Source organism: Carcharodon carcharias, chromosome 11 (genome assembly GCF_017639515.1).
Source record: "Carcharodon carcharias isolate sCarCar2 chromosome 11, sCarCar2.pri, whole genome shotgun sequence".
Taxonomy (NCBI): Eukaryota; Metazoa; Chordata; class Chondrichthyes; order Lamniformes; family Lamnidae; genus Carcharodon; species Carcharodon carcharias.
Window position 1 is genome coordinate 110293397 of NC_054477.1, and position 27803 is coordinate 110321199.

Sequence of the window (27803 nt, forward strand, 5' to 3'; positions counted from 1 at the left end):
GGAACAGAAGGGAAAAAGGAAATGGAGAAGCTTAGGGTAGCAAAAAACAAGGATAAAATGTTTTCAAGAGGTTTTTGAAAGAGGTACAAAGGTAATCGACTGTGTGAACTACACAGTGTAGATGTGCAGCGTTTGAATGAAGATCTGTCAGTTGTGGAGCAATGGAGGGAGAACTTAGGAGTCAGGAGAAGAGCACGAATGTAGGGCATTAGAAGGGAGTTGAGGTCAATCGGATGAGACATGGAGAGTTACTAGAGTTGTACAGCTCAAAGGAGGCGACTGAGAATGCCATCTATAACATTGGTTGAAATGGGGATTCTGCCTGGAAAAGTATTTGAGAAGTCAAGGCTTCAGCTGGTGAAGGAATGAAGTAGAGTTTCAGTGAAGTTGGGAGGTGATGCAGAGCTGCAGTGAGTACTTCATATATGCATCTTAATTACAAAAGGAGCACTCATGGAATAAATTCATGCTGGTAACAGAGCCAATGTGGTGAAGCAACCTTAGTTTGCTTTTGAGCAGAACAATGTGATTGAATGCCTCTCAATTCAACTTGGGATGGCAGCCTATGTAGTTGGTAGAGCTAAGACCACTGGGACATGCTGATGCAAGGAAAATTGGAGATTATACATCTGTCATCTCAAATTTAAATCAAAAATTAGTTTCTAACAATCTACATCATAAATATTTGAATTGGACACACCTGGTACCGATCCTATTCCACCAAAGAGACCATTATATTTTCTGACAATTCAATTTAATGAATACAAAATGATGGCTAACACTCAATTTTGCAATGATTAATTCTCAGTAAGGAAACATCCCCATTGGGATTGTGCACCTGTAAAAGTTGCAACTATACTTTTTTTATTCGCTCATGCGATGAGGGCATCACTGGCTAGGCCAGCATTTGTTGCCAACTCCGAATTGCTCTTGAGAAGATGGTGGTGAGCTGCTTACTTGAACTGCTGCAGTCCATGTGTTGTAGGAACACCCATAGTGCTAATAGGAAGGGAGTTCCAAGATTTTGACCAGCGACAGTGAAGAACGGCAATATAGTTCCAAGTCAGGATGGTGTGTGACTAAGAGGGGGACTTGCAGGTGCTGGTGTTCCCATGTGTCTGCTGCCTTTGTCCTTCTATGTGGTAAGGGTCACCAGTTTGAAAGGTGCTGTCAAAGGAGCCTTGGCAAATTGCTGTAGTGCATTTTGTAGATCCTACACACTGCTGCCACTGAGCATCAGTGGTGGAGGGGGTGAATATTTAAGGTGCAGGTTGGGATGCTAATCAAGAGGGCTGCTTTGTCCAAGATGGTGTTGAGCTTCTTGTGCGTTGTTGGAGTTGCATTCATCCAGGCAAGTGGAGAGTATTCCATCACACTCCTGACTTATGCCTTGTAGATGGTGGACAGGCTTTGGGGAGTCAGGAGGTGAGTTACTCTCTGCATAATTCCCAACCTCTGAGCTGCTCTTGTAGCCACAGTATTTATATGGCTGGTCCATTTCAGTTTATGGTCAATGGTGACCCCCAGGATGTTGATAGTGGGGGATTCAGCAATGGTAAAGTTGTTGAATGTTGAGGGGATATGATTATATTCTCTCTTATTGGAGATGGTCATTGCCTGGCACTTGTGTGGCATGAATGTTACTTGCCACTTATGAGCCCAAGCCTGAATATTGTCCAAGTCTTGCTGCACATGGACACAAACTGCTTCAGTCCCTGAGGAGTTGTGAATGATGCTAAACATTGTGCAAACATGTAAACATTCCCACTTCTGACATTATGATGGAGGGAAAGTCATTGATGAAGTAACTGGAGATGGTTGGACTTAGGGCGCTACCCTGAGGATATATATATATAAATATATATGTGAGCACAGATTTTCTTTCAGACGGTCTGGTAATTGGGATTATTGAGGAATGGTATTTCAATGTGTATTCCTGGGAAATCCTGCACTGGGTCCTTTAGCCAGCAACATTCCAGGGAAATAAAACAAGTTGATGATCCTGCCTGATTATTGTGGCTGTGACAGGTCTGCGTATAAAGCAGCTGAGGCTGACCTTTGCTTCCTCAGGGGAGCCCCCTGGAGGTCAGAAAGAAACGGTCTTTTCCCCTTTTTCTTGACCTTTGCAACTGGAGGAATGGACGCCCACATTTAGCAAAGATTAGAAAAACTACCCTAACTGGGTGATTTGTGAATTGTGGGTTAATTGTATGATCTATTTAATGATCTGACAAGAACATTTGTCTGTCTCTCCCAATGTCATTTTTAATATTTTTGCTCAAACTGAGCCTCATTTGATCTCCCCAAACTGAAAACAATTGCAATTTGACTGTAGCACAAAACCAGTACTGCATATGTACCTCTTAATTGTAAAATGAGCACTTATAACTTTTAACATCTTTACAAACAGGTGAAGAAGCTAATTGAAAGACAAGAAGTGTTTTGGAGAATGTTTCTGTAAAAATCATTTCTCCCATGAACTGCACAAATCCCAGACAAAACTGAAACTGAAATCACTTGATGCTTTTTAATCACACCAGCAGAAATCTCACTGTTGTGGAGGTAGAGTTAATATGAATGTGTTTTTGGAGCATAGCACTGTTTTAGGGGAATAACAGGAAAAACATTAAGGGCACAATTTTCCTCCCCCGCCAGCAGTGGGAATCGTGGCGGGAGGGGGCAGCTAATTTGGCCGGAGGCAAAAGTCTGTTTCCCAACGGTGGGATAAACTGTTGGAATTTTGTTCTCCTGACTTTCAAGGCAGGTTAAAGGTGGGTTGAGCTTTCCAACGAACAATGTCAGGAACTCAATTTGCATGCATTAGCGTCTGCTGCACATTTATCAAAAGGCCACCTCACCAGAATTAAGTTCGGTCTCCAAATTAACATCTTCACCAGCAAGAACTTAGAACATTCAGTGTTGCGACCGTACATAAGCGGTATGCACCTGGTGAGCTTAATCTCTCCTATGACTTTGAAGTCGGTAGATGTTGCTTTCTCTTTCTTGGGGACCTCGCATAACTTCACGCATGTCATTAGAAAATGCTGAGCCAAGGCTAGACAAGGAAGGCAGGCAAAGGCTGGAAGGCAGAGGGTGGTATGATGGAAGGGTGGAGCGAAGGCTGGTCAGTGAAAGCAGCTCTACAGGGGAAGGGTGGGGGCAGTGTTAGGGAAAGAGAGGGGTAATGTCTGGGGAAGGAGGGGGAGAATGTCCAGGAAGGAGTGGATGATAGTGTCCGGGGAAAGGGGTGTGTGTCTTAGAGGGTGGGGTCAGTGGTGTTGATGGTGGTGCCCTGAGGGGAGAATTCAGGGTACTGGTGATAGGAGGGAACAGCCACAGTCGGGGGTGGGGGGGTAGGATGCAGTAGGGTGGCAGGTCCAGGGGGAGCGTCTGGTAGGTGAAGATCTCATCGGGTGGGTCACGGAGGGAGACAAGGCAGGTGGCTTGGATAAAGAGAGGTGGCAGTGTCAAGGTAGGCATGGGGACGGTAACCGGTGTCTGATGGGTGGAAAGGCATGTAGAGGTGGATCGTGATAGGGTCTAGGGTAATGGGGGGAGGTTTAAGGGTGACAGAAGGGAGAGGAATGGTGATATTGGGTGGGTCTATGGTAATAGGGGAAATTGGTGGGTGACGGGGGGAGGGTAGAAGGTGGTGGAGCGAGTTTGAAAGGTAACACACACCATTTTTCCAAACTGACCTTGACCACGCAGTTAGTCAGTCAGTGAGATCCCTCAAGGTGGGAGGGGGATCTTTTCAGGTTGGTGGAGGTCAAGGTCAGCACAAGTGGCCGATTAAAGGGTCACCTTTGCGAGGCAAGTGGATGACAAAGGTGCTCACTTGTGTTCTCCTCTCTATGGTGAACCCCACACAGCAGCAGGTTTGTTTTCGGCTCATGGGTCTCACAACATTGCAAAGTGTGGAGCTGCCGTTCAATTCGCACTATTTGTCATTGGCTACAGTGAGAGGCAAGGATGAAGGGAGGGAGGGAGGTGGAATGCTTCCAAGGGACTGGTGGAGGGCTGCCAACTCATGACTCCAAACATCCATCCTCCCAGGTGAATGGTCATGGCTGACAATGGATCATGCAGTTAGTCTTTCTATGCTGCCAAAGTAATAATCTCTCTATAGAGTTTTGAGGGTGGTGGAGTCAAGCAGAAACGTATCCACTTGAGGCTTCTTGCACATGGCCCTCATCATCCTGGTCAAAGAGCAATGTTTCCATAGGCATTCATGTATGAATGGGAGGAACACCCATTTCTGGTCCTCCAGGATGTCCTTTACCTGGAAGGGGTGAGGTGGGGATGCAATGTCTAGACAGAGGCCTGGTGAAGGGTGAGGCACATACTTGATGACTTTGACATGGAGGGAAACCTGTTAAGAACATGCTTACTTAATATACCACTTCAATCCATTCATACATCCACTGAGGCGCCGATGATGCAGGCTGCAGGCAACCCTGCCTTGGTTATGGCTGTCATCCAGATGAGGAGAAGGAGGGCCTATCGCCAGTTGGCACAGGGCCATGAGAAGCAAGGGCCTGAGCAGCAAGAGACAGTGGGGCCTCTAAAAGATCAAGAGGCTGGTGAACATGGACCAGTGCAATGGTGAGCAATGGCCTGGCAATGGGTATGTCGCCGTCAGAGTTTTATCTAGAGATGAGCATAAGTCAATGCCAGAGGCACCCTCGTATGTCCCGGGATGTGGTTGCTCACATCTGACAGCTTCTCCACAACGAGATGTGGCCACAAGGACTCTGGAGAAGTAGTATGTATCTCCTGGCCTGCAATGAGTGAATATCTATCCTTTAAATATGGCACCAGAACCTTCGACCCCATGAGTTAACAGCAAGACAGGTGACTTCCTGTCCATCATGAGATTCACTGGGCTCTTTGTGGATGCATAATTAATGAGCTAAATAGTGAATGATTGTGTATGTTCACCCACCCCGCCACCCAGCAGGAATCACGCTGACTTTTCCACCTGCCACTGGACTTAGTCTCCAGAATGGAAAATCCCACACTTAGAAATTGGACAACATACAACATGTTGTGCATGTGCTATGTGGCCACCTGAGGATCCGAATTAGCAGAAATCATTTTGGTACAGCAGGTATTGCTTGCAGTAAGGTCACACAACAGCAACATTTGAAGTCAGAAATAATTTATCCAGATGAAGGTCATCTGCTGGATGCAGAGCTCATTCACCATTCTAACTGTTTGGATGCCATGTGCTGACCTTGCCCAGCACAATAGGATGCTGACTGACATGAAATTATTGTCAGCAATAATTAATTTAAAGGAATCATGCAATACTCACAGCTTGGCTGCTCGTTTACTACTTTTGGCTCCTGTTTCATTTCATAGCCTTTTTGGCTGTGTTCTGGCATGTCTCAGACTTCACTTTCTCTGCATAGAAGGAGGCTTGACTACCTTTACCTTTGTCTTGTTGTTAGTCTCAGTGATGGGCCAAATCTTCTGACATCCAGAGTGGTGAAATCTGCAATTAAGTCTGTGATGTGTGTCAGGACCTGGCAGGGGGACAGAGAGACAGTGCAAGAGAGAGAAAGAGAGTGCAAGAGAGAGAGAAAGGGTGCAAGAGAGAGAGTGAGCGAGAGAGATTGCAAGAGAGAAAGGGAGTGCGAGAGAGTGAGAAAGGTTGTGTGAGAGAGAGAGAGAGATTGCGCGAGAGAGAGAAAGGGTGCAAGAGAGAGAGTGCAAGAGTGTGAGAGAGAAAGAGAGTGCGAGAGAGTGAGAAAGGGTGTGAGAGAGAGAGAGAAAGAGTGGAAGAGAGAGAGAGTGGAAGAGAGAGAGCACAGACTGTTGGACAGTAGGATAGTTGGAGGAGATTTGAAGGGCCGACCTTGATGGAAGTAAATGGAAGATACAAGAAATCTCAGCTTGTATACAAATCTTTGAAATAGTACTCAGAGCAAGTGGTTAATCTTCCAAACTTGGAAAGTATCTGACTTGAGTTTATTGGGCTGCATTTGACTAAGGCTGCATTAATTTGTGCCGCAACACCACAGGGAGCACTTCCTGCACATACACAGAGGCAGTGTAAATTACAGGAAGTGAGAGATGCTTTTAAGTGCAGCTGATGCCTTAGAACTCATTTTATGATTTGCAACTAGACAGACAGCCTAAATTAAGTTTTGAGATGCAAGCTGAAACCTGTTATTAGGGAGTAAATTAAAAAAGAATCATATTAGGATTGACAGTTCCCCAAAATGTTCTGTTCATTTGCTAGCCATAATTATTAAAATTCTCATCAGAAATACATTAGGGTATTGCTTTTTCAATAGGACTTATTGCAGATGTTATGAAAAGACTTGGAGGAGCATCAAAATGTATGGGCTTACTCCATCTTGCATTATTTATTAATATTTACAGTACTTCCTACAAATGAATACATTCTTTGGTAGCTGGGATGCCCTTGTTCAATCTTTAGAATTTTTGTACCTGTCACAAGGCCCTTTATTCACCACAGTTTTTCAGTGTTTAGAATAAAAATTATAGATAAAAAATATTACATTTAAAAATCACTCAACATGGGGCTCGAGACAATGACTCCGGGATTAAGAGCTCCATTAGCTACCAAATGAGCTAGCCAGTTTGTGGAGGAATTGGGATTTCTGTTACACTGATGCTCCTGCCGCCAACCAGAAAGGCATCAGGATCACTTGGGCCTGCGTTGGCAGCTGCAATGCGCATGCGCAACAGATCATGATGCCTTTCGGTCAGTGACAGGAGTGAATGTTGGTTGAATGGGCATAGAAGGAAATGTGATTTAAGGAGTTCAGTTTAGATTATAACTAAATTCATTGTACTTTTAATATCTTTAATGTAATTGACCATTTAAGATAGACTGTTCTTTGATTTTTGTGCAGTAAAATTCTTTTGTTTTAACTGTGAACCTTGTGGCTTCAATTGTTTTAGTAAATACGTGGGTTTTCAGGTTCTTAATTAAACAAATAGTTGCTGGTCTATACCAAGATCACAATTACGGGAAACATTCAGAATAAGCATTCCAGTAATTCATGCACTGGAAAAAGTCCCTCAGTAGTGCATAGTTACAGACAAGAGCTCCTTCACAGAAATGTCATATGCTATTGAAACAACATCTTTATTTTTCCAATTATTTCGTCCAATCCCCCAAAATAATTTGAATTTTAATAGTGGGTGATAACTTATTATATATACTTGTCAGTCTTGAACTTAACAATCCTGATTGAAGCAATGAAAGAAACTTAGATTTTTGAGACATTCACTTCCATCACTATATCTTTTCCTTGGGTCTTAATTGATTAGAAGTGGATTGTGTTTTTTGTTGCAACTGCAGCAGGATTAGTTAACTATATTTGTGAATTTAACTTTCATTTATAATTACATGAATGTTCTTAAACATGTAACAATCTAGAAAAATAAATAGTGTAAGAAACTTATACTTGCTTGATGTTAAACCCTCTTGTTCAACGCAAGAACAAGTGAAATGTCCGCAGAATTTTCACAGGAGCATTAATCAGACCAACATTTGCACTGAGCCAAAGCAGGAGATATTAGGACAGGTGATTAAAAGCTTCATCAAAGAGAGAATGAAAAAGGAAGATGGAAGTAATGGGGTTGGGTCTGGAATGGCAGCTAAATCATACATGGCAATGGATACGAAGAAACTGAGGTTGTGGAGGCATGGCAAAAGTAGAAGAGTCTCAGCGAGAAGCTGCCAGCCCAAAAGTCATCTTGTGTACCATCTTCTCTCAAAAACAAACAAAATGTCTAGAAATCAGGATCTGAACTCAAGCTGATGTTTTTAACACACTAGGGCAGACTTTTCTGCCCACCGGGCGAACGGGCCCGACCCAATCTCCGGCGGGCAGGGAGTCAATCCCTGCTGGAGAAGTGGGCACTGCCACAATTTAAGTGGGCGGGCCCAGCGTGATGCCCGGCGGGAAGCGCTATGCACTTCCTCTGTGAGCGGGGTTGGATTCCCCAAATGTGAGAGTGTGCTTTTTCGCACATGCACACAAAAGTGCGCACATCTCCCTGAGGCTAAATGCTGTCTCAGAGAGATTGCTGACAGTTGTATAAACTTTAAAAATAGAAACATAAAAAAATCCTTAACATGTCCCCCTCATGTGACAATGTCACACGAGATGGGACATGTTATTAAATTTCACTGAAACTTTAATAAACTTTTTTAAACCCTACATGAAACCTCATCCCGCTGGTGGATGAGGTTTCATCCTTTTTCTATTCCCCGCCGGGGCTCCTGGCCTGCCCAACTACCTTAAGTTTGGATGGGCAGGTCCTTTAATTATTTTAATTATCCTGTCAATGGCCTCAATTGGCCATTGACAGGTCGGCGGGTGGTCAGTTGATTTCGTTGTGCCTCTGCCTTCCTGAAGATTTAAATGGGGCAGGGTGATGTCGGGGGTTCTCCCCAACGTTATCCCGTGTCATTTTGCGCATAAGCGAGCGGGCCCCACCGCCTGCTCGTCGACAGTAAAATTCAGCCTCTAGTAAAGCTGAAAAAGTGCAAAGCCCCTGAAAGATGTAAGATTGTCTATAACTGTCATACATTTCAATACTTATGTTATTGGACAGAATATTTCTTGTACCATGGAGGTGAATTCAATGGCAGTACTGGGAGCAAAATTAGAGAAAAGGGCATTGGATTGGTGCCCCTACCTGTTTCTGCTTTCCAGCAATCTTGTTAGAGGTTGGTGAACATAGGCTGTGTCTATCCACCTAATGGCAGTGGGCAGCCAATGATGAGCAAATAAAGGACTAATGATGGGTATGGGATCCCCACTGGAGTCATCCAAGGGTGGCACTGGGCTCCCACTGATTGCAAAGCTCAGCAGCTCTGTGGAGGTGGCCTGCTGATGGAAGGTCAGTCGGCCATCTAAAGCAGAGTATCAGGGGCTCCATTTGCTAATGAAAGAGACACCGGGTTGAAAGGCTGTAGTCCTGGTTGAAATAAATCCTCTGGAGAGGTTACCCCTCCACTCAATTGGTATTATCTGCTTTGGGCTATGTTATTTTTGGAATTGAATTAACTTTTCTGAGGGGCAGTGGGGGGAGGTCTCTATTTTGAAGCACCCCTAGATTCTCCTTTCTGCCTGAACAGTGCCCACTTCTTATGGTCTGCTGGCCATCATCAGTTGTAGGCCAACTGATTGGATCTGCAGCCTCAGGAACACCCCCTCCCCTCCATCTTTAATTGGATGGCAGAAGTCAAGGTGGTCATTTAGGAGACCAATTCCTGTATGAGAGCACTGGAGGGTGCACTGCTGACCCATGCAATGCAATGTTGGAATGCAGAAATGACCATGACTCCTGAAACAAAAATCACCATAAGATTCTGCCCAATGTACCCTCCCCCATGGTGACTTTGCTGGCAGGCCAGCATTTAATCAGGCAAGTAGACCCCGCCACCTTCCTGCCTCTACCCCTATTAAGTCCATGGTGGGAAAGCCACTGGATGGCCTTCCTGCCCTACTGCCAATTGAGGCCCTTAAGTGTGCAATTAATGCCCACTTAAGAGCCTCACCTCGCTGCTGCTGCTGCTACTAGTACTAGGTGGGCAGGGACCTTGGCATGTTTGCTTATAGGCACCTATGGTGTTCAAAGACACTCAGTGTCTGATTGATGGATACAACATTGGAATTGGTGGGGGGCCACTGAAAGCGCTTGCTCCTGACCCCCCCTACCACACAGCCATGACCCTATGAGCCCCTTCCCACCATCACTCACCTGCATCCCTCAGGTGAGTGTCATACCAGTTGCAGCCATCAGCTCGCCTCTAAGTACAGAGGAGCTAGTAGCCGCTGATTCGCTGGCAGCTCTCAGCAGATGGGACTTTCATCCTGGGATCCTAGGTCCCAGGAGAAGACCGACCGCTGGTCTGTTAACTGCCTGAGAGGCACAAGATGTGGCAGGCCATCTTAAAAAGAGGCAATACAGGGCCACATCAAGTGAGCAGCCAAGAGCCCCATCACTGCCATATGATTCTGTCCATTGTATCTAGCTAGGGAAACTAATTTTTTGAGTCATTAGCAGTATAGTGCATTAACAGTTAAAGGAAAATACATTTAATAAGTTGATGTTTGTTATCTTCAATTTACCTTTCAAATCAATGGCTCCATTAACATCCAGTGGCTGTTATATATGAGCTAATGTTAATTCTACAAATCAATAGAAGGTCTCATCAATTGTAATAGATTTTTCTTAATATTTAAAAAGCCAATATTGGACCAAAAGTTCAAAGAACGTGGTCTATCTGGAACATAGAAATATCTGTTTTGAAAGATAAAGAGAAGTACATGATTGATGTGGAGATATGATAATTTAGTATGTTCAGGTAGTTACATGCAGATATTTGTTTCACTTCCTGTTAAGCAAAATGTTGACCTGTCCAAGGCTGCGGAACACACTTGGGGGAAACAATATGCTATTTAAAATATATACACAAAACTTAGGAGATAATCCAGAGATGACAGTTCAAATCCCAAAATGGCAGTTTGTGAATTTGAATTTGCTTAAATAAAAGAACAATAAATAATATGGAATAAAAAGCTGGTGTCAATAATGGTTACCTTGAAGCTATCAGGTTGTCACAAAAACTCAACTGGTTTATTAATATCCTTTAGGGATGCAAACATGTCACCCTTACCTGGTTTGACCTTTGTGGGACTTCAGATCCGCAACAATGCGGTTAACTCTTAACTGCCCTCTGAAAAAGCCTAATAAAGCTATTCAGTCATCTGCAGTAGTTCAGGGTGGCAGCTCAGCAGCAGCTTCTCCAAGACAACTAGATATGGGTGATAAATGCTGGCCTTGCCAGTGACACACACACACCTTGTGAATGGATAAATAATTTTTGAAAAAGACTTCAAACAGCAAGTACAACCAATGGTCCTCTTAACCTTTGTGCAAGATTTATAGTTTCTCTGGATGTCAAATTTTTCACAAGCTGTTGAAGCATTTCAGATTGTCAGGTTATCACATGGAGGAACATGAAATACAATGTGATTCTTAAGGTATTAGTTATTGTGGTAAGCTCTTCTGACCATTTTTGCAATGAAAAAATGAAAATGGAACTCATTGCCAAAAATGACCAGAAGATCTCTAAGCCAAACTGTTTAAATTGCTTTTTTTTTAAATGTCAAAAATCAACAAATGGCACATGTTGCTCCAAATGAGTTTTTTTTCAACAAGTCAATTCAGTATTCCTTAGAATCTACAAAAGACCATGCTATAAATAAAGATAACTATACAGCATGAATTCAATAAGGATTAATGTCTAATGTACAGTATGTAAGAGGCATTGCATATATTTGGCAGTGTGAGATCTATTTTTGATAAACCCACAGTAAGGGTTAACTGTGGCTCGTGGTAGTACTCTCGCCCCTGAGTCAGGAGGTTATGGGTCAAGTCTCAGAAGCTTGAATACAAATGCTAAGCTGATGCAGAGAGAATTGGCAGCTGGAGTGGACCTGGAAGAAATCAAGAGCACTGGGGACAAGATAAATTGAGTCCCCTGGCTCAGGGCCTATCACTCACTGAGGAGAGAATCGGAAGCTGGAGCAGAGCGGGACATGCTGGAGTTTGAAAAGGGGGAAAAATATTCAAACTGTGAAATCATGGGAAGGGTGCGAGTTAATTGGTTGGTGGCTATTACTGTTGTCTTCAAAGTTAGGGAGTTAGTCTAAGCAGCTGGGAAAATTAAAAAAAAACAAAGGTTAAATAAAAAATTCAGCTTTCCTATATTTAATTAACATCAACAGAAGGAAAATGAATACCTGCTGAGTATCTTTTCCTTAAAGAGTAAGGTTTATAAGTAGTAACAAGATTTATTATCTAATAGATAAAGGAATTTCGGAGCAGCTTTGACTTTCCAAGTGCACATCCTGTGCTATGTGAGAACTCCAGGATGCTTCCCATGTCCTAGATAACCTTATGTGCAGAAGGTGTTGTCAGTTGCAGCATCTCAAGTTCCAGGTCTTGGAGCTTGAGCAGCAGCTGACACATCCATGGGCTTGAGAGCTTCATGGGTAGCACGTTTATGATCAGCCTAAGACTTTGCAGGGAGAGAGAGAATGGGTGACCACCGGGCAGTCAAGAAGAAACAGGCAGATAGTACATCTCACTGTCCAACCAGTATTCAGTTCGGTATACTGAAGAAAGTGATGGTTCATTGGGGAGTGCAGCCAGAGCCAAGTCTATGGCACCACAATTGGCTCAGTTGTACAGGGGGAGCATGAAGAAGACTGGAAGACCAACAGTGATTTGGGATTCAATGGTTAGGGGAACAGACATGTATTTCTGTGGCCATCCTGAATCTAGGATGGTATGTTGCCTCCCTGGTGCCAGGGTCAAGAATGTCACTGAACGGCTGCAGAGCAACCTGAGGAGGAGGGTGAACAACCTCATCAGTGCCAACAACAAAAAGGGATCTAGTTCTTCGGTCAGGGATTTGGGGAGCTAGATAGGGAATTAGCAAGCAGGACTTTAAAAGTAGTAGTATTCTACGGATTACTCCCAGTACCAAGCGCAAATGAGTATAGAAATAGAAGATTAAAGAAGCTGATACGTGACTTGAAAGATGGTACTGGAGGGAGGACTTCCAATTCCTGGAGCATTGGAGCCAGCTCTGGGGTAGATGAAACCTGCATCAGCCAGATGAGCTGTATCTAAGCAGAGCCAGGACCAATTTTCTCGAAGGGTGATTAGCTAGTTCTTTTGGGGAAGATTTAAATTAACTTGGCAATGGTGTGGAAACCAAGAGATAATATTAGAGAGAATACCAAGTTGCACAGAACAATAGGAGAGACTAGGATAGGAAATATTAAGTTACTAGATGGTTTCAGATAAGTAATAATGTCTAAATTAATGTTGGAGTGCATGTATGTGAATGCCTGGAGTGTGGTATATAACATTGGTGAGTGCAATGGAGATAGCAATGTGGAAATATGATATTATGGCTATAACAGAGACCTGGCTCAAAGAAGGGCAGGACTGGGTATTAAATTTTCCTGGATGCAAGGTGTTCAGGATGATAGGAAAGGGGGAGCATTGGCAGTATTGATTAAGGAGAACATTGCAGTGCTGGAGAGAGAAGAGGTCCCAGAGGGGCCAACAACAAACACTGTTTGGCGAGAGTGAAGGAAAAAAAAAGGAGCAATTACATTGCATAGTGTGGTCTGCAGGCCACAAAATAATGGGAAAGATGTAGAGGAACAAATATAAAGTGAAACTACAGAGAAATGCAAGAATTATAGAATAGTTGTAATAGGAGACTTTAATTGAATATAGACTGGGATAGTAGTAGTTTAAAGGGTAGAGAAGGGCAAGTGTTCAGGAGAATTTTCTACAGGAGTATTTTTCAAATCCAATGAGAAAATAGGCCCTGCTAGATCTTGTTCTTAGGAATGAAGTGGGCCAAGTGGATCAAGTGTCAGTCAGGGAACATTTAAGGGACTGTGATCATTGTATCATAAAGTTTAGGTTGACTATGGAAAAGGGCAAGGAACAATCCAGAGTAATAATAATTAACTGGGGGAAAGCTAAATGCAATGGGATAAGAAAGGTTCTGACCCAGAAATATTGGAAACACAGGTTTACAGGCAAAACTGTAACTGAACAATGGGCTGCCTTTAAAGAAGAGAGAGTTTGGGTACAGCTAAGGTATATTCCCATGAAGGGGAAAGGTAGGGCAAATAAATCCAAAATTCCTTGGATGACAAAAGAGATAGATATTAAGATATAAGAAAAAGTGTGCTTATGACAGGTGCCAGGTGAATAAGACAACCAAGAGACAGGCCAAATATCGAAGGTTCAGAGTGGAATTGAATGTGGGAGATGAAATTTAATACTAAGGAGTGTGAAGTGATTCATTTTGGTACAAAGAACACAGAGGGAAAATATAAAATAAAGGGTACAATTCTAAATGGGCTGCAGGAGCAGTGGGACCTAAGCTAAGGTATGTTCCCATGAAGGGGAAAGGTAGGGTAAACAAATCCAGAACTCCTTGTATGATAAAAGAGATAGATATCCTCGGATGTTAAATATGTGCATAAATCATACCTCCCCACCACAAACCCCCTCCCCCCCACCACCACCACCACCCAACCCTTGAAACAGATTGTCTGGCTTTGTCACATTGTTGTTTGTGGGATTTTGTTGTGCACAAATTAGCTCCTGCAAGTCCTATGTAGTAACTATACTTTAAAAAGTACATAATTGGCTGTACCGTGCTTTGAGATGTCCTGAGGTCGTGAAAGGCACTACATAAATATAAATTTTTCTTTCTTTTTTGGATTTTCCTGAAGTTCTCATATTTACTCTTATTGTCGAAGAGAGAGATAATCAAAGAACTAATCTGAAGAACCTTTGCCTCTAATTTGTTTAAATATTGTAAGACAATCTTACTTTCTGACACTTTAAATTACCAAAGGGGCAACACTTCTGCTATTCTTGACAGGGCAAGTCAATAAAAGATGTCTCACAAAGGATTTGCAGTTAGTGAGATGATTCCCATTACAAAAACCTAATTATTAAGGTCACTTAAGAAGTACAAAGCCTGATTATGAAACAGAAATCTAGTGGCACATCCTATAATTTTAAAGTACAAGACCAGAGAAAATTAAAAAGAATATTAAATAGGCATATCATAGGTTTGAATTTTTAGCTTGGTGCGTGAGCATGTGCCCAACCCAATTGAGCGTGAAATGATGCACAATGATGTTGGTCGAGCATGCTGATGTCAACACGCAGTCGCGCAATAGCTCAGTCAGCGGGTGTGCAGCGGAGCCGCCAGCGCGCCTGCTGACAATTAAAAGACATACGAAGGCCATTACGTAATCAATTGTGTTTAATTTTTCACTGCCCGTTCAACCTAACCAAGCAGCCTTTACATTTTTTTGGAAACCTCATCTATGGGCAGGATGAGGTTTCCAAAAGCAAATACAAGTAAAATAAAAACTTTATTTTTTAATTAAAAACATGTCCCTGCTCATGTGACAGACTCACATGGGGAGACATGTTTTATGACATTTTTCTGCTCTTTATTATTTTAAAAAATATCTCCCTGAGGCAGTTCCATGCTTCAGGGAGATTATTCAACGCTCTCTTGTGCGCATGAGCAAAGTTTATGCTAGGCCTGCTCATACTTGGCCCCCACCCACCCGCACAGGCAGTGCTCAGCACTGTCCACCAGCATGAAATTGCGGTGTGCTGTCGATCGCAGGCGGTGGTCAACTTCCCGCCGACCTCCTCACGCCAAGGGCAAAATTCTGCCCATAAATTAGATGCATTCTGATATTCCTTTTCTGCACTTGGTATTCATGATTATATTTAGCAAATTAATCACAATAATTAAACAAAATATAATCCTTTAATGTAAGACTTCAGGTAGATATTACTCATGAACGGCTGTGGCAGCTGGTCAGAATGCATTAATTCAAGTTTAAAAAATCATGCTTTGGTAAGGATTTCTCTCATGTAATTTGGGAAGAACACTATTAAAAGTGGAAGATTACCCCCAATTTTGAAAATACTGATAACAAAAACAACTCACCTTATCAGAGTCTTAAAAATACCCAATTGTGATTCAGAACACATTTTTAAAAATTCCTTCATGTGATTTTAGCATTTAGCATTTATGGCTCCTCCCTGATTGCTCTTCAGAAGGTAGTGCTGACCCTAATTCTCACTGACTTCAATTCTGCTAGGGCTTCTTAAAGCATCACTCTGTCAAATGTTGGCTTGATGTCAAGGGTAGTCACTCTCACTTCATCCCTGAAATCCAGTTCTTTTGTCCAAGTTTGGATCAAGGTTTTATTGATGTTGGGAGCCAAATGATCTCTAGCATGTGTATACAACTTTTTCCTCCATTATTTAGTGTTTGTGTAATGATGATACTGTGAAACAGAACCACTTTAAATAAGTATTATTGCTCCATTTGGCTTACTAAGCATGTAGTGACTGTTTTAAATCAATGTTCCTCAGTATGGACACGAACCTTATGTACCACATTCGCTGACAGTGGTCATTATGGAAAATCAGAAAAAACACAGAATTAAATATTTCCCTCATCAACCTTGTAGAACACATCATAAATGGGGATTCAGAGGAGAGAATACAATAATTTAATTGGAAGTGGGTATTTCAGATGATGGTTCTATTCTGTTTCAATGTTGCTGTCATGGTCTCTCCCTGATGAGCTTTGTAATCACTCAGTACCAGTGTATTATTTACAAAGGTGGAATAGAAGAGTTGGTTGTTCCTTTTGATCCCCAAATTTAACCGGTGTAATTATAGGGTTTTGATTTTGGGCTTTTGGACACCTAACAGGTGGAGTACATCGGAGGTCTGGCCATTCAATCAGTGAAGAGGTCTTTGGAGCCATGTTAATGTCTGTGCCTTAGGCCCTACTTAAATGAGTCACAAACTGCCCACAATGAACAAGTGACCTGGTGCCACTTGCCAAATTCAGGCTGGTGTAAAGATAATTCCAAGAATGGAGGAAGGGCAGAGGTCACAATTGATGAGTTGCCAGAGGTTCATATCAAGCCCTAAGAAGCAATTTGCATATCAAAATGGACCTACCATTTAAAACTTCTGCCACTTAGTGTTAGGTCCATTAAAAAATGTCTGCGGGCATAGCACTGGCATTAACAGGATGCTAAATCTGCCAGTGCCATTTTCAGGCCATAACTAACTGTCCTATTAGCATGGATATTGGTAAGTCAAAATGTAGTTTAATAGTTTAAATCCAATGAATGTTTTGTTTCTTGTCAACACAATATGGAAGAGTCACAATTTGTTTCTCTAAGAAAATCTAATGAAGTAACAACCTTCACTATCTTCCTGCATCTGGGAATGAGAATACAGAAGGAAATCAAAAGGCTTTACTATCAATGATAATTATCCTTAGAGTTCACAGACACTTAGTAATTAGGATTATTCTAAATAAAAAATGAAAGTTCTTGATTGTTTGTTTAAAAGTTGCTGAAGTAGATTTTTGATACCTGAAATTATAATTATTTTAATTGGATGCATATGTAATTCAGTCTGAAGCAACTATCTCATAACAATTATACAACAAACCATACTGATTCCATATTTAACTACAGACTAAACTTCATGATAGTTCATTGATGATTTGCAGCCTAAGAAATTTAACCATAGATTGAGAAAAGTGCTCATGCCTTTAAAGATTTGTTAATGCTATTATGCCAAAGATCTAATGTTACATTTGTCACAAAAAAGCAACTTCATTCACCTATTGAATATGCTAATTGAGACTGCAATTAACACTGGCATTCTGCATTAATGTAATGCCATTAAGTGCAAAAGTAATACCACAAACCAAGTATAAAAAAGAAAAAAAAACTTGCATTTATATGGTGCCTATACAACCTCCCAAAGTGCTTTATAGCCAATAAAATACATCTGAATTGTAGTTACTGCTGTAATGAAGGAAAACACAGCAGCCAAATTGTTCACAGCAAGGTACCAAAAATAGCAATAAGATAACCACTCGATAATCTGTGGGATAATTATTGACCAGGAGTCCCCAGTTCTTCTTCAGATAGTGACCTGAGATCTTTTACATCCATCTGAGAACATTTGAGGTCTTGGTTTCATGTCCCATCCAAAAGGCAACACTCCCTCAGTACTGTACTAGAATGTCAGCTTAGATTCTGTGCTCAAGTCTCTGACATGGGACTTGAATCCATAACCTTCTGATTCAGAGGTGAGAGTGCTACTAACTGAGCCATGGTTAAGCCCCTAACCTGACTGCATAGGGGTATAGAGCTCCCAACCAGCAACTTAACTAATACTCTTTTAATAAATGCCCAGGTTGAATATCCTGGTTGCTTTATTTATTTAATATTGAGTCTTTTTAATAAGAACAAAATAACTTTACTGTCTGATCTTTCCTAAAAGCTGTAAATAGACACCAGGGGAGCCATGTACTGGCATGTAAGCACGTTTACACAGAGCTCTCTTCTGGGAGCCAAAAGCCAAGCTGAAACCTGCAGTATTACTCAGATCTTTTCTGCTGCACTTCACATTGTACTCCTCGGTGTGTGCCTGGGTAATATCAAATGGGATTAGCCTTACAACCTGTGAATGCTTTAAGATAGTTGTGAAGAATTTCCTCTTCAGTTATTTGGAACATTGCATAATTCCCAATTTAATATTCTCATCATACAACCAGTGTGGAGATAACTTTAAAATAATTTAAGATGTTTTTCTTTATTGAAGATTATTACAAACATATGAACTCCTCTCTTCAGATACAACACAGCATTTTTCTGAAAATTCACATGAGTATTAAATTCATTGTATTGTCTCAACCCTAATATTATTTCAGTCTTGAACAAGTTCTAACATGAGTGTGGATAGTTAGTTTCATGACACTGGAGACAGACAAAAAAAATGAACATGTTGGCAAATATACTCCCAAATGCAACAAGAAAAGAAGTGGCTTTCAATTTCAGAAAGTAAGATGTAGATATTGTTCTGAAATAGGCAACTTATAAATATGTATACATAGTCAAGGAGAGAAGAACAGTTCATGTTACTATGTCAGCTAATTTCCATCAGATTGGAGTGTGATGTTTCGCAATATAAAACACCTGTTGTGCAGCTCAGTAGGACACTGGGATATGATTGTCAGCTCATGAGAAATGAAGACTGCGCAATTATATAACTCATAAAAAATAATGGGTTTCCTTACAAGGTGGATAAAAAATTAGATGCCAGTGGCAAATAGGTAATTCAGTATGTGTATTTAAAATCATATAAAATGTATTTTATTATATTTAATAATGATTTTTATGATGGAATTTGGTGCTTAATTTTCCCCCAGCAATGTGAGCTGGCTTTCTGTTCTCTTCCAAGAGAGGCCATCAAAATAATTTAACCTGTTGCAGTACCACAGATAATATTTTACACTTAGTATCAGGAAGTTAGCTCTGTGATGAGGTAGGATTTCATGAATGTAGTATATTTTAGCCTTGTCAACAAATAGTTATACATGAAACCATTGATGATTTTAAGAGCAGCAGAGTAAGAAAGTGTGGAATTGAGCAAAATAATATTACTTTGTTTTTATCTACAATTGATGTTTAAATTAACATACCTAGAAAAAATTAGAAAGTATTTTCTTTTCAAATGAGCTACCCGAAAGTATGCAAAATTGAGATGATAAACAAAGTTACCAATAGAACAATCCAGAATATGCCATTTAAATTTTGCAGAACCAGAAACAGCATAACTAACAGAACAGAAAGATTGCTAATTTATGGAAAAATGGGCACTTCACTTTAAAAAAAAAAGCAATGTGGAGAATAGACAATCTGCATTAGAGTAAGATGAAGTCAAGAGGGTCAGGTGACCTCCTTCCTTGCGTGCAAATATACATGAAACTCCGCAAGGCTGGAAGTAGCCTGCTTGTCTGGTCAGGACATTAAAATGTAAGTGACCTTTTGGACATTCCTTTAAGAAGATATGAAAAATGCAACAGATCTCTCCTGTGGGCTGAACAGCTACTGCTGCCTAAACGTCAACAGAAACTGATACACAATGACCACACAGACTTAGTGGCTGCAGAATGAAATTCCACAGAATGGGAATGAAGGAAAAACACTTGATCATAAGAAGATGCAAATAGCAAACGTTGCGGTTAGTCAAGAGGTGGGAAAAAAGTAGAAACCATCCTATCAATTTTCACCTGTCCATAACAGCAATTACATAAGAATGTTAATCGCTCCTGGAATCTAACTGGTTAGAAATAATTCATCGTTATTTTTGTACCTGCAAAACCATATTTATGTAACATTATGATTTTGACATTAACAACATACATTTTTATTGTCTTATAGGGTCTATGACGGTTCATTGTGCTTAATGACCATGAAAAGTTCAAGTTTACTCAAGGTGGAAGCACAAATGTGTAACCTGTCCAAGGCAGTTCACTGATAAAAATATCGCAAGCAGAATTGAGATGAAATTGGACATAAAACAGACTGTTTTAGGATATGCCCAATATTGAGTTTTATTGAGGTCAACAGAATTGAATTCTGGATAGGGTCTATAACAGACAATGCCATGTGCAACTTTGTTCCAAAGGTGTTTCTCATACTCAATCAATTGCAACAGCAGTGTATGTTTACAGTGATCAAGGCCATATAACCATTGCAAATAGTAACAATAGCATGTAACAAACTTCTCAGTGCCCACTGAATACTTATTTCCATCAGATACAAGAAGTCACAGGTCAATAGTATTGTTGGTTAGTACCAATGCGAAACATTAAGTACCTTCCATAATGCCATCTGACAATTCATCTTTCAAAAATTAACAAATTATTTACAGCTTATCAATTATATTCCAATAAAGGAAACAACTAGAAAAACACAGATTTCCACGATTTAGAAACTCTTGGGAGTGAATTTTCCTTCCAAGCAGACTTCAGGGAGCTGGCCACTGAAATGAGCAATGAATGACTCCGGTGAGAGGCCTGGTCCATTTTAAAGGCTGGGTCACATTTGCATTAGGACAGTTGACTGGAGCTGGAGTTCTCTGGGCCTGCCTGCCAGCTTTGGGCCACCAGAATTTTAGGGAAAAGAGAACAGAAAAAATAATAAAAGGGAGAGGTCTGTGACAGGTGGAGGTAGAAGTGATTGAATGATGGAAGTGATGATGGTGAAGGCAAATGGAAGTGGAAAAAAGAAAATTTTAAAATATGGGCTCGGGGAAAGCTAAACAGTTATTGCATACTGGCAGAGGAGGGGAGAACAATGGAAAATCTGTCAAAGAAACTAAAGTTCCCGTGGCTGAGAAGTGTAGCAGAGGAAAGGCAGATTATTACAGGTTTTCTTATAAGTTCCTACAGCTGCCCTTCAATTTTTAAACTTAGTTTTCTAAATTTTATGTTCTGCAACATGAATTATTTGCATATTACAATGGATCTGCATGTGTAGAGGGTGCTCAAAAAGTTCTTTATTCTTCTCATTTGCTCCCATCTCTTTCAAAAGTATACAGATTATGCTAGAATATTCTTCTATAAGTCCTAGCCATGTTTAATCAATTGGCAATTCTTCCTGGGTGACCCTGGATGATGGTGAGTGCCAGCAGTATATTTTGACTATGCACGTTCAGTGCACTGAATATCATCCTGTCTTCACTTCCGTACAAATAAGTGCAAGATCTAATTAGAAGTATTTTGACTAAGTAGAAAGAGAAACAAAGGACTACAATTATTTACTTTACCACAAAAGGACAGTCAGGGGACTTGTTATAATGGCAGATGTCAAACCGATGCATTTATGCAAGTAAGAAACATTTTTAAAGATAACAAATAATTCAAATTGACTCCATGAGTCCAAACTCCATAAATGATAAATGGTTACTGCCATGCCTATTGATATTTTTAGCATTGTGTGCTTATAAAATATTTAGCCGGTGTGGTAAAAATATGTCCTTATATAAATTTTTTTAAAGTTTTGTTTAAAAGAGGAAAAAATAAAATTGTCTCTGGGCTACTAAGGATGATTGCTGAATAACACTTTGCTTTTGATACTAAAGGGAAACTGATCACCACTAAAACCTGCAGAAGTGAGAAACACCATAGAAAGTGGTTAAAGGCAATGTTGATCAGCTCCTGAGCTGTATTTCATGGGTGATAAGCAATTGCTGCAAAGTTGTGATACCAATTAATGAAACTATAAATCTTGAAGGAAGCTCGCTCTTTGCCTCACTGCAGGTTCCAGCCTTCCTCCTCCATGTCCTGATCCTGAGAACGTGTTACTCCACTACCCGAGATAACAAGATGTTTGCAAGGGCTCAGCAAGCCTCAAACCATGAAATAACCCCAAATATATACAAATCTTTATCTTAAAGATTTATATTACAAGTCTTTCCTTTGATACGGGTATGTGTTTTGGAGTCAGAAATTCTCTTTTCCTTACTAAAATAATTATAAACATCTTACACTTCCTTAGCTAGTAATCAGGTATGAACTATTGATACTTTCTCATTTGAGTTCCACATTTTTCTGGTATGAAATAAATAATATTTTTATTATTATAAGAGCATATTTAAAGTCTGGAGCTTTTTATTAAGACAACGAGCTGCTAAATTAAATCTAAAATTTTGCTTGTAAGAGGATAAAAATGAATTTCTCCAAATTAAATAAAGAATAAAATCACACTATACATTTTGGCCCTACACCTATTCTCATTTTTATTACTAAATTACACCATGTTGTATCTTTCAGAAACACTTAATGTACATATGGATCATATATTTTCCTTGGTACACCATTCTGATTCAACCAACTGTAAAGAGCTTGCTATACTGTGGATAACAGCAAATTGCATGAGAGTGAATCCCCAAAAGTGTTATGGAATTGTGCATCATATCAACCCTCCTAATCCAACTCTTATCATATTAGATGGTGCTGAAATTGCACAACAGGTATGTATTAAATTATGAGGAATCTATTCAAAGTGATCCCAAATGGGATTACCAAGTGCATGAAATGCTTACGAGAACAAATGGAAAATTCCACAAGCTAGTTCTTTTCAAGCATATCTCAAACTAACTGATTCAATGTGTTTAATAGTTACATGAGACCCATTGTTGAATATGTATGGAACGCTGGACTTACCAAAAAGCATGTGAACAACCTCGGTAGCATTCAGAAAGGAGCATTGAAGCTGATCCTAGGTAACACATACCAAAACTACTCTGACACAATCAAACAACTCAATATGTCTTCCCTTGCTGAAAGGCGGAAAAAAACTGTCTAGTTTGCTAGAAATCTCTTGAACCCCACCTCCCATTGCCACTATTTCTTACTACAACTACACAAAAGTAAATCTGCAATGAAATTAAGGTGAAAAGCCACCATTCTGCAAAAAAGACATGGAACAAATAGACTACCAGACAGCCCAACCCCAGACTCCATAAAACTCATAAATAGTATGTAAATGATTGAGACTTTAACAAATTCAACCTGCAACATTATTTATGGACTTTAGCACAAAGTACAGTGTAGTGGATCTTTCATTTTTATTCTGTAAATGAAAGAGACCTGCATTTTGCAACATATTTATATACTTAAATGTTCATAAATTGTGCAATAATTTTATTTATGCTTTATTTTAATGATTGCCTATAACTATGTTATTAAGTATTCTGATTTGTTTTATTTGTATTGTCATCATAGTTCAGCACCTCTGCTATGATGATTTTTCAAGAAACCAATTGTGTTTATGTCTATGTTTGCTCAGAACCTTCTATGTACATGAATGAAAGTCAATCACCCATTCTCTAAGATCACTGAATTTCCGAGTTTTCATTCCTCTATGATGAATGAACAGCACCTACTCAATGATTAATATCTTACAGACTGTTACTTCGCACTACAGGTAAAATCAACCTGTTGATATGCGGCGTATATGCAATTCTATCTTTCCACAGAAGCCATAATCCATTCATCGGTTGACATAATGCATTCTGATTTACACATTTTGAATATATTTAAAGATTTGTTGAAAACAAATATTAAAATGAAGACCGCAGGATATGCAGTAAAATGATGTGAACATGAAACGCACTGTTTTTCGGCGTTCTGGAAGGGAGAAAGTATGGGATGCGCCATACGGATCTGGCTGACTTTGAATTAAAATAAACATTGGAAAACCTATTAAGTGTACCTTAAAATACCAAAATATCTCCAACATAATATTTAAAATAATTCTACATTTTTAGGAATCAAAACCACAGTTAAATTAATTATCGTTTGGAAAGTAATACGATCATATCCAATCTCGCTCCTCAGAAAGGTGTCCGATATTGTCATGCCACCAGTTCCTCAAGCGTCATGCAGATTCAGCACCTTGGAGAGCGCCTGGTGCTGATTCGCTGTGCAGCCACTTTAACCGCTGAATTTAAATGGCATTTTCTGTTTCACTACACAAATGTACGGCAAGGTGGCTTTCATTCGCCACATTTTCTCTCCCATTCCTTTCTTCCCTCTCTCATTGGCATTGACCTCAATCCCTCTCCCATCCCCACTGATGGCTCGCCTTCTTTCTCTCATCGTTTACCCCAATCATCTCTGAAACTCCCCATTCTTCTGCAGCCCCTTTGCCTTTATTGTTTTCAAGTGTTTCAACACGTTTTTCTTAATGTACACAGCGGATCTCCTTTCATTGATGGAGGCTGACGCCCCGGACAATATTAATGTTGCCATTGTTTACTTCGAGGTATTTGTTGAGTGAGTGAAATGCAAGTCAGGGTGTGCAGTATATTCCGATCCCTGAGCAGCGGCGCTGAGAAAGTTTGTGACTGCTCACGGTTCAATGGTGCTGTGAACACAGCTGGAATCAAGCGCTTAGGATCCCTCTGGGTTCCATGTGGAGATGCGCAAGGAATAACGATGAGCCTAATTGAAATTCTCATTAATGTAGAGGCTCCTGAACCGACGGTGGATTTGACTCATCATATTTATTGTTCTAAAGTTATTCAACAGTGCATCAGCATCTAATTAGGACAAGTAAAACAAAACAGGAAGAAATATAAAATGATTATTCGCTGCCATCCGCCCCCCACCCACCCCCCATTTGAATTTCGAGAATACACATACGGATATACTGTTGAGAGGAGACATCACATGGTCTAATCGAATCGAAGGAACTTAAAGGAGTTAACAGCGCAACATATTTCTCGACAAATGACATTTGTTCTGTCCTTTGGGATAACAAATTCCACTTTGAGAATGTGTCTGAGTTGCACCTTAGGTATTCTTCTAAGATATTCTCTTTTTACAGTTACAAAGCACACAATTGCGATTTGCAAGCACTGCACGTCAGTTGTATGGCAGACCGCCGGGATGCCCTCGTTAATTCTTTGAATAAATATGACCACAGCACTGGTAACTAGTCGGATTTAACCAAGGCTTCGGTTAAGTAGTAGCTTACTCCACACGGCCCACTGTCCCGGAAGACCCTTCCCACAAAGGGGTCAATGGGAACACAGATCTTCAGCCAGTTCTACAGTCATTTACATGCACCACTTGTCCGCACTTCATCACTGCGGAAAATCACCAGCACCTTTCTCCGCCCAGATGGCTAAGCAACAAGATTTTGGGAAGCAACGTTTTTTTTTGGCCCGGCACATTACCAACAATTCCAAACAACAGCTCCCGAGGAATCCCGATGCACACTTGCTACCAACAAACACCCGTCGCCATGCCAACAGCAAGATCCTCCAACTCTCTCAACTCCAATGCCGCCAGTCAACAAATAAAATAGTCAACGCTCTTACCTTGCAGTCCTCAATGCAACTTTTCACGGAGTATTCTCCTGATTGCAAATACTTCTGGAACAAGACCTGGAACTCATCGTATTTCTCCTGGGCGTGCTGGTCTAACCGCTGATAAGTCTCAACACATTTAAGGCAGACCTTGGCATCTCCATCCATAACCACATCCAGGTCGCAATTCGAGCCCTCTGGTGTAGGCATCCCGGTAAACAGTTCCAAAAGGGTATAAGATTCACAAAAGGAAAGGTGGAAATTGCTGAAAGACAGCGGAGAGGTGCCGTAGCTTGCTTCCCCACTCACGCTTCCACAGACAGACTCTGCATCTTCAACAATAAACCACTGCCCAGATAGACAATGTGGGGAGCACGTTTCTAGTTGCCACGCAGGTCTGCTAGTAGTATTATCTATAAAAATAGTATGTTTGTCACTGCTGATGGTTTTCCTTGTCTGTTCAGGTCTAAGGGATACGGGGAAAAGTACATGCTTTGCTGCTGTTAGCTCCTCGCCCATGTCTGCCAAGGTGCCTCGCTCCTGGTCTCTGGTCCTGGTCAGATTTGCCTCTGCACACAGCCACAAGTGATCAGAGAGCAGGACCGTGAAAAACAAGAGAGCTGCTAAAGACAGTCGCCATTTCTGGGCCCGTTCTGAATCTGTGCAGGGCTTGTCGTTCTGACGGGGGACATACCAAATTTTTAATCCGTCATCTTGCTGCCGACACATCCAAGCGCCCTTGGTCATATTGTGGGAAAGTGCAGCTCCGGCCGATTCCACAATGAGTGCTTCCTTGCCCCAATATACATTGACCGGGATTGTCTCGCTGCTTCCGTGTGGCTGCTATTCTCTCGGACGTTTGCTCAGGTTGAATCTGCCTCTCACTCTCAGCAAATGGTCAACTGTTGCCACCCAATCGGCGGGAGGAAGCAGATGAAAGCAGGGGCTGTCATATCAGACTTAGCCATGACTCTCTGGAGGAAAACCTACTTTTCGGTGACAACATTCTCCTGACGACGTCGAGCTCCTCTCTCTTCTCTCGGCTCCACTCTCTGCAAGATTCAGATCATAACACATCCCAGCTTCACACATCCAACCCCATAAGCATCTCATCAAAGGAACCACTAAATGCGCCAGGGAAAAAAAAAGTTCAACTATTTCCCCTGCTCCCGGCAAAATGTCGCTGGCTCTCGCGTTTGCATCCCCACAGATCTCTTAGCTGGATGTTAAGTTGCGGCCATCTTCGCCTAGAAACACCTATTATTATTTTTTTGGGGGGGTGGGGGCGCTTGAAGAGGACGGTGGTTTGCGTCATCTCCAGTTCCGAGATCTCTCCATTTGACACATCCAGCAGCCTGTTCTTAAGAGTGGAAAAAGAGAGTGGGAGAGGGGAGGCACACACACACACGCACAGAAAACCAACTCAGTGTCCATTTACATCAACATCTACTTCTGTTAACCTAGATTAGTTGAAATGATGTTCAGGGTCCAGTAAATGCGAAATGAGCTGCGATTTGATATTCTCATAACATTGCCGAGTGAAGTTTCGAACAGCTAAACGTGTACACAAAGTGCCATTTCGGGTTCTTCCTTCACCCAGTCATGAAGGTGTTTGCGACGTGTCAAGCGGCGATGAGGCACCACACTGCTCAGCCGTTGGAAAGGTACATTGAACGCTTTGCAGCGGCATTTAGAGCGAGAGGGTCCTGTAGGAATTCACTGAAACCCTCAGTGCTGCGCTGCGCAATGGACGGGAAACAACTGCAAAAACATAATTCTGGACCGTGAACCCGTGAGAACACACTGAAGCCAAACTCAAACCTCTTAAAGCTGCCAGTTGCTGTATAAAACCGTGCTGCAGTGCATGTTCCTACTGCAGTATGTATCTGTGAAGCCGCCTGTTCGGTGTCTGCTTTTGACAGGACAATTGAGTTGACTAAGTGACCCTAAACCGAAACCATAGTTGTTGCAAAATGTGATCTAATAACAGGGGGAGCGGGGCTGGGGGAGGTTAGCTGCATTCCAACGTCTGTTGTTGTTGAAGACGTATGGCTGAGATCCATTCTTATAGTGCTGCTTAGTGTTATCTCAGAACTTGTAACTGCCACGCTTGGCTGATTTGTATTCCTTTCCAGTCGGACAGGCAGTGACGAGTGCAAACGAAAGAAAAAAATAAATAACTCGGCTCCCGCGTTATAACAACCCAAAGCTGTAACCTCGACATCTGAAACTATCGTCGCATCTTTGACGGCGGTGGTTTGAGTGATGGGAATAACGTCGACCAAGACGTGTGTAAACAGCGTGAGGATGGCGTGACATTAATGTTCGCTGTTCCTTGAAGGAATCACTTGATCTGTAGCAGGAAAGCGAGGGGAATCCTAAGAAACATGGCTGGGATTTCACACCATGCCAGCTTGATTAGACTGCAAGCATGTGGAATTTGAGGAGTTAAAGATTATGACAGGGCA

General features: G+C 41.3%; 1 protein-coding gene across 1 annotated transcript in view; it reads right to left on the reverse strand.

Annotated features, from left to right (window-relative positions):
• Positions 1-26082, reverse strand: part of LOC121284460 (transmembrane protein FAM155A) — a 1081268-nt gene extending 1055186 nt beyond the window's left edge. The window contains exon 1 of the mRNA XM_041199951.1: positions 25348-26082. Within this exon, the coding sequence (XP_041055885.1) occupies positions 25348-26082 (735 nt within the window). The remainder of the gene's footprint in view (positions 1-25347) is intronic.
• Between the last annotated feature and the right edge of the window lie 1721 nt (positions 26083-27803).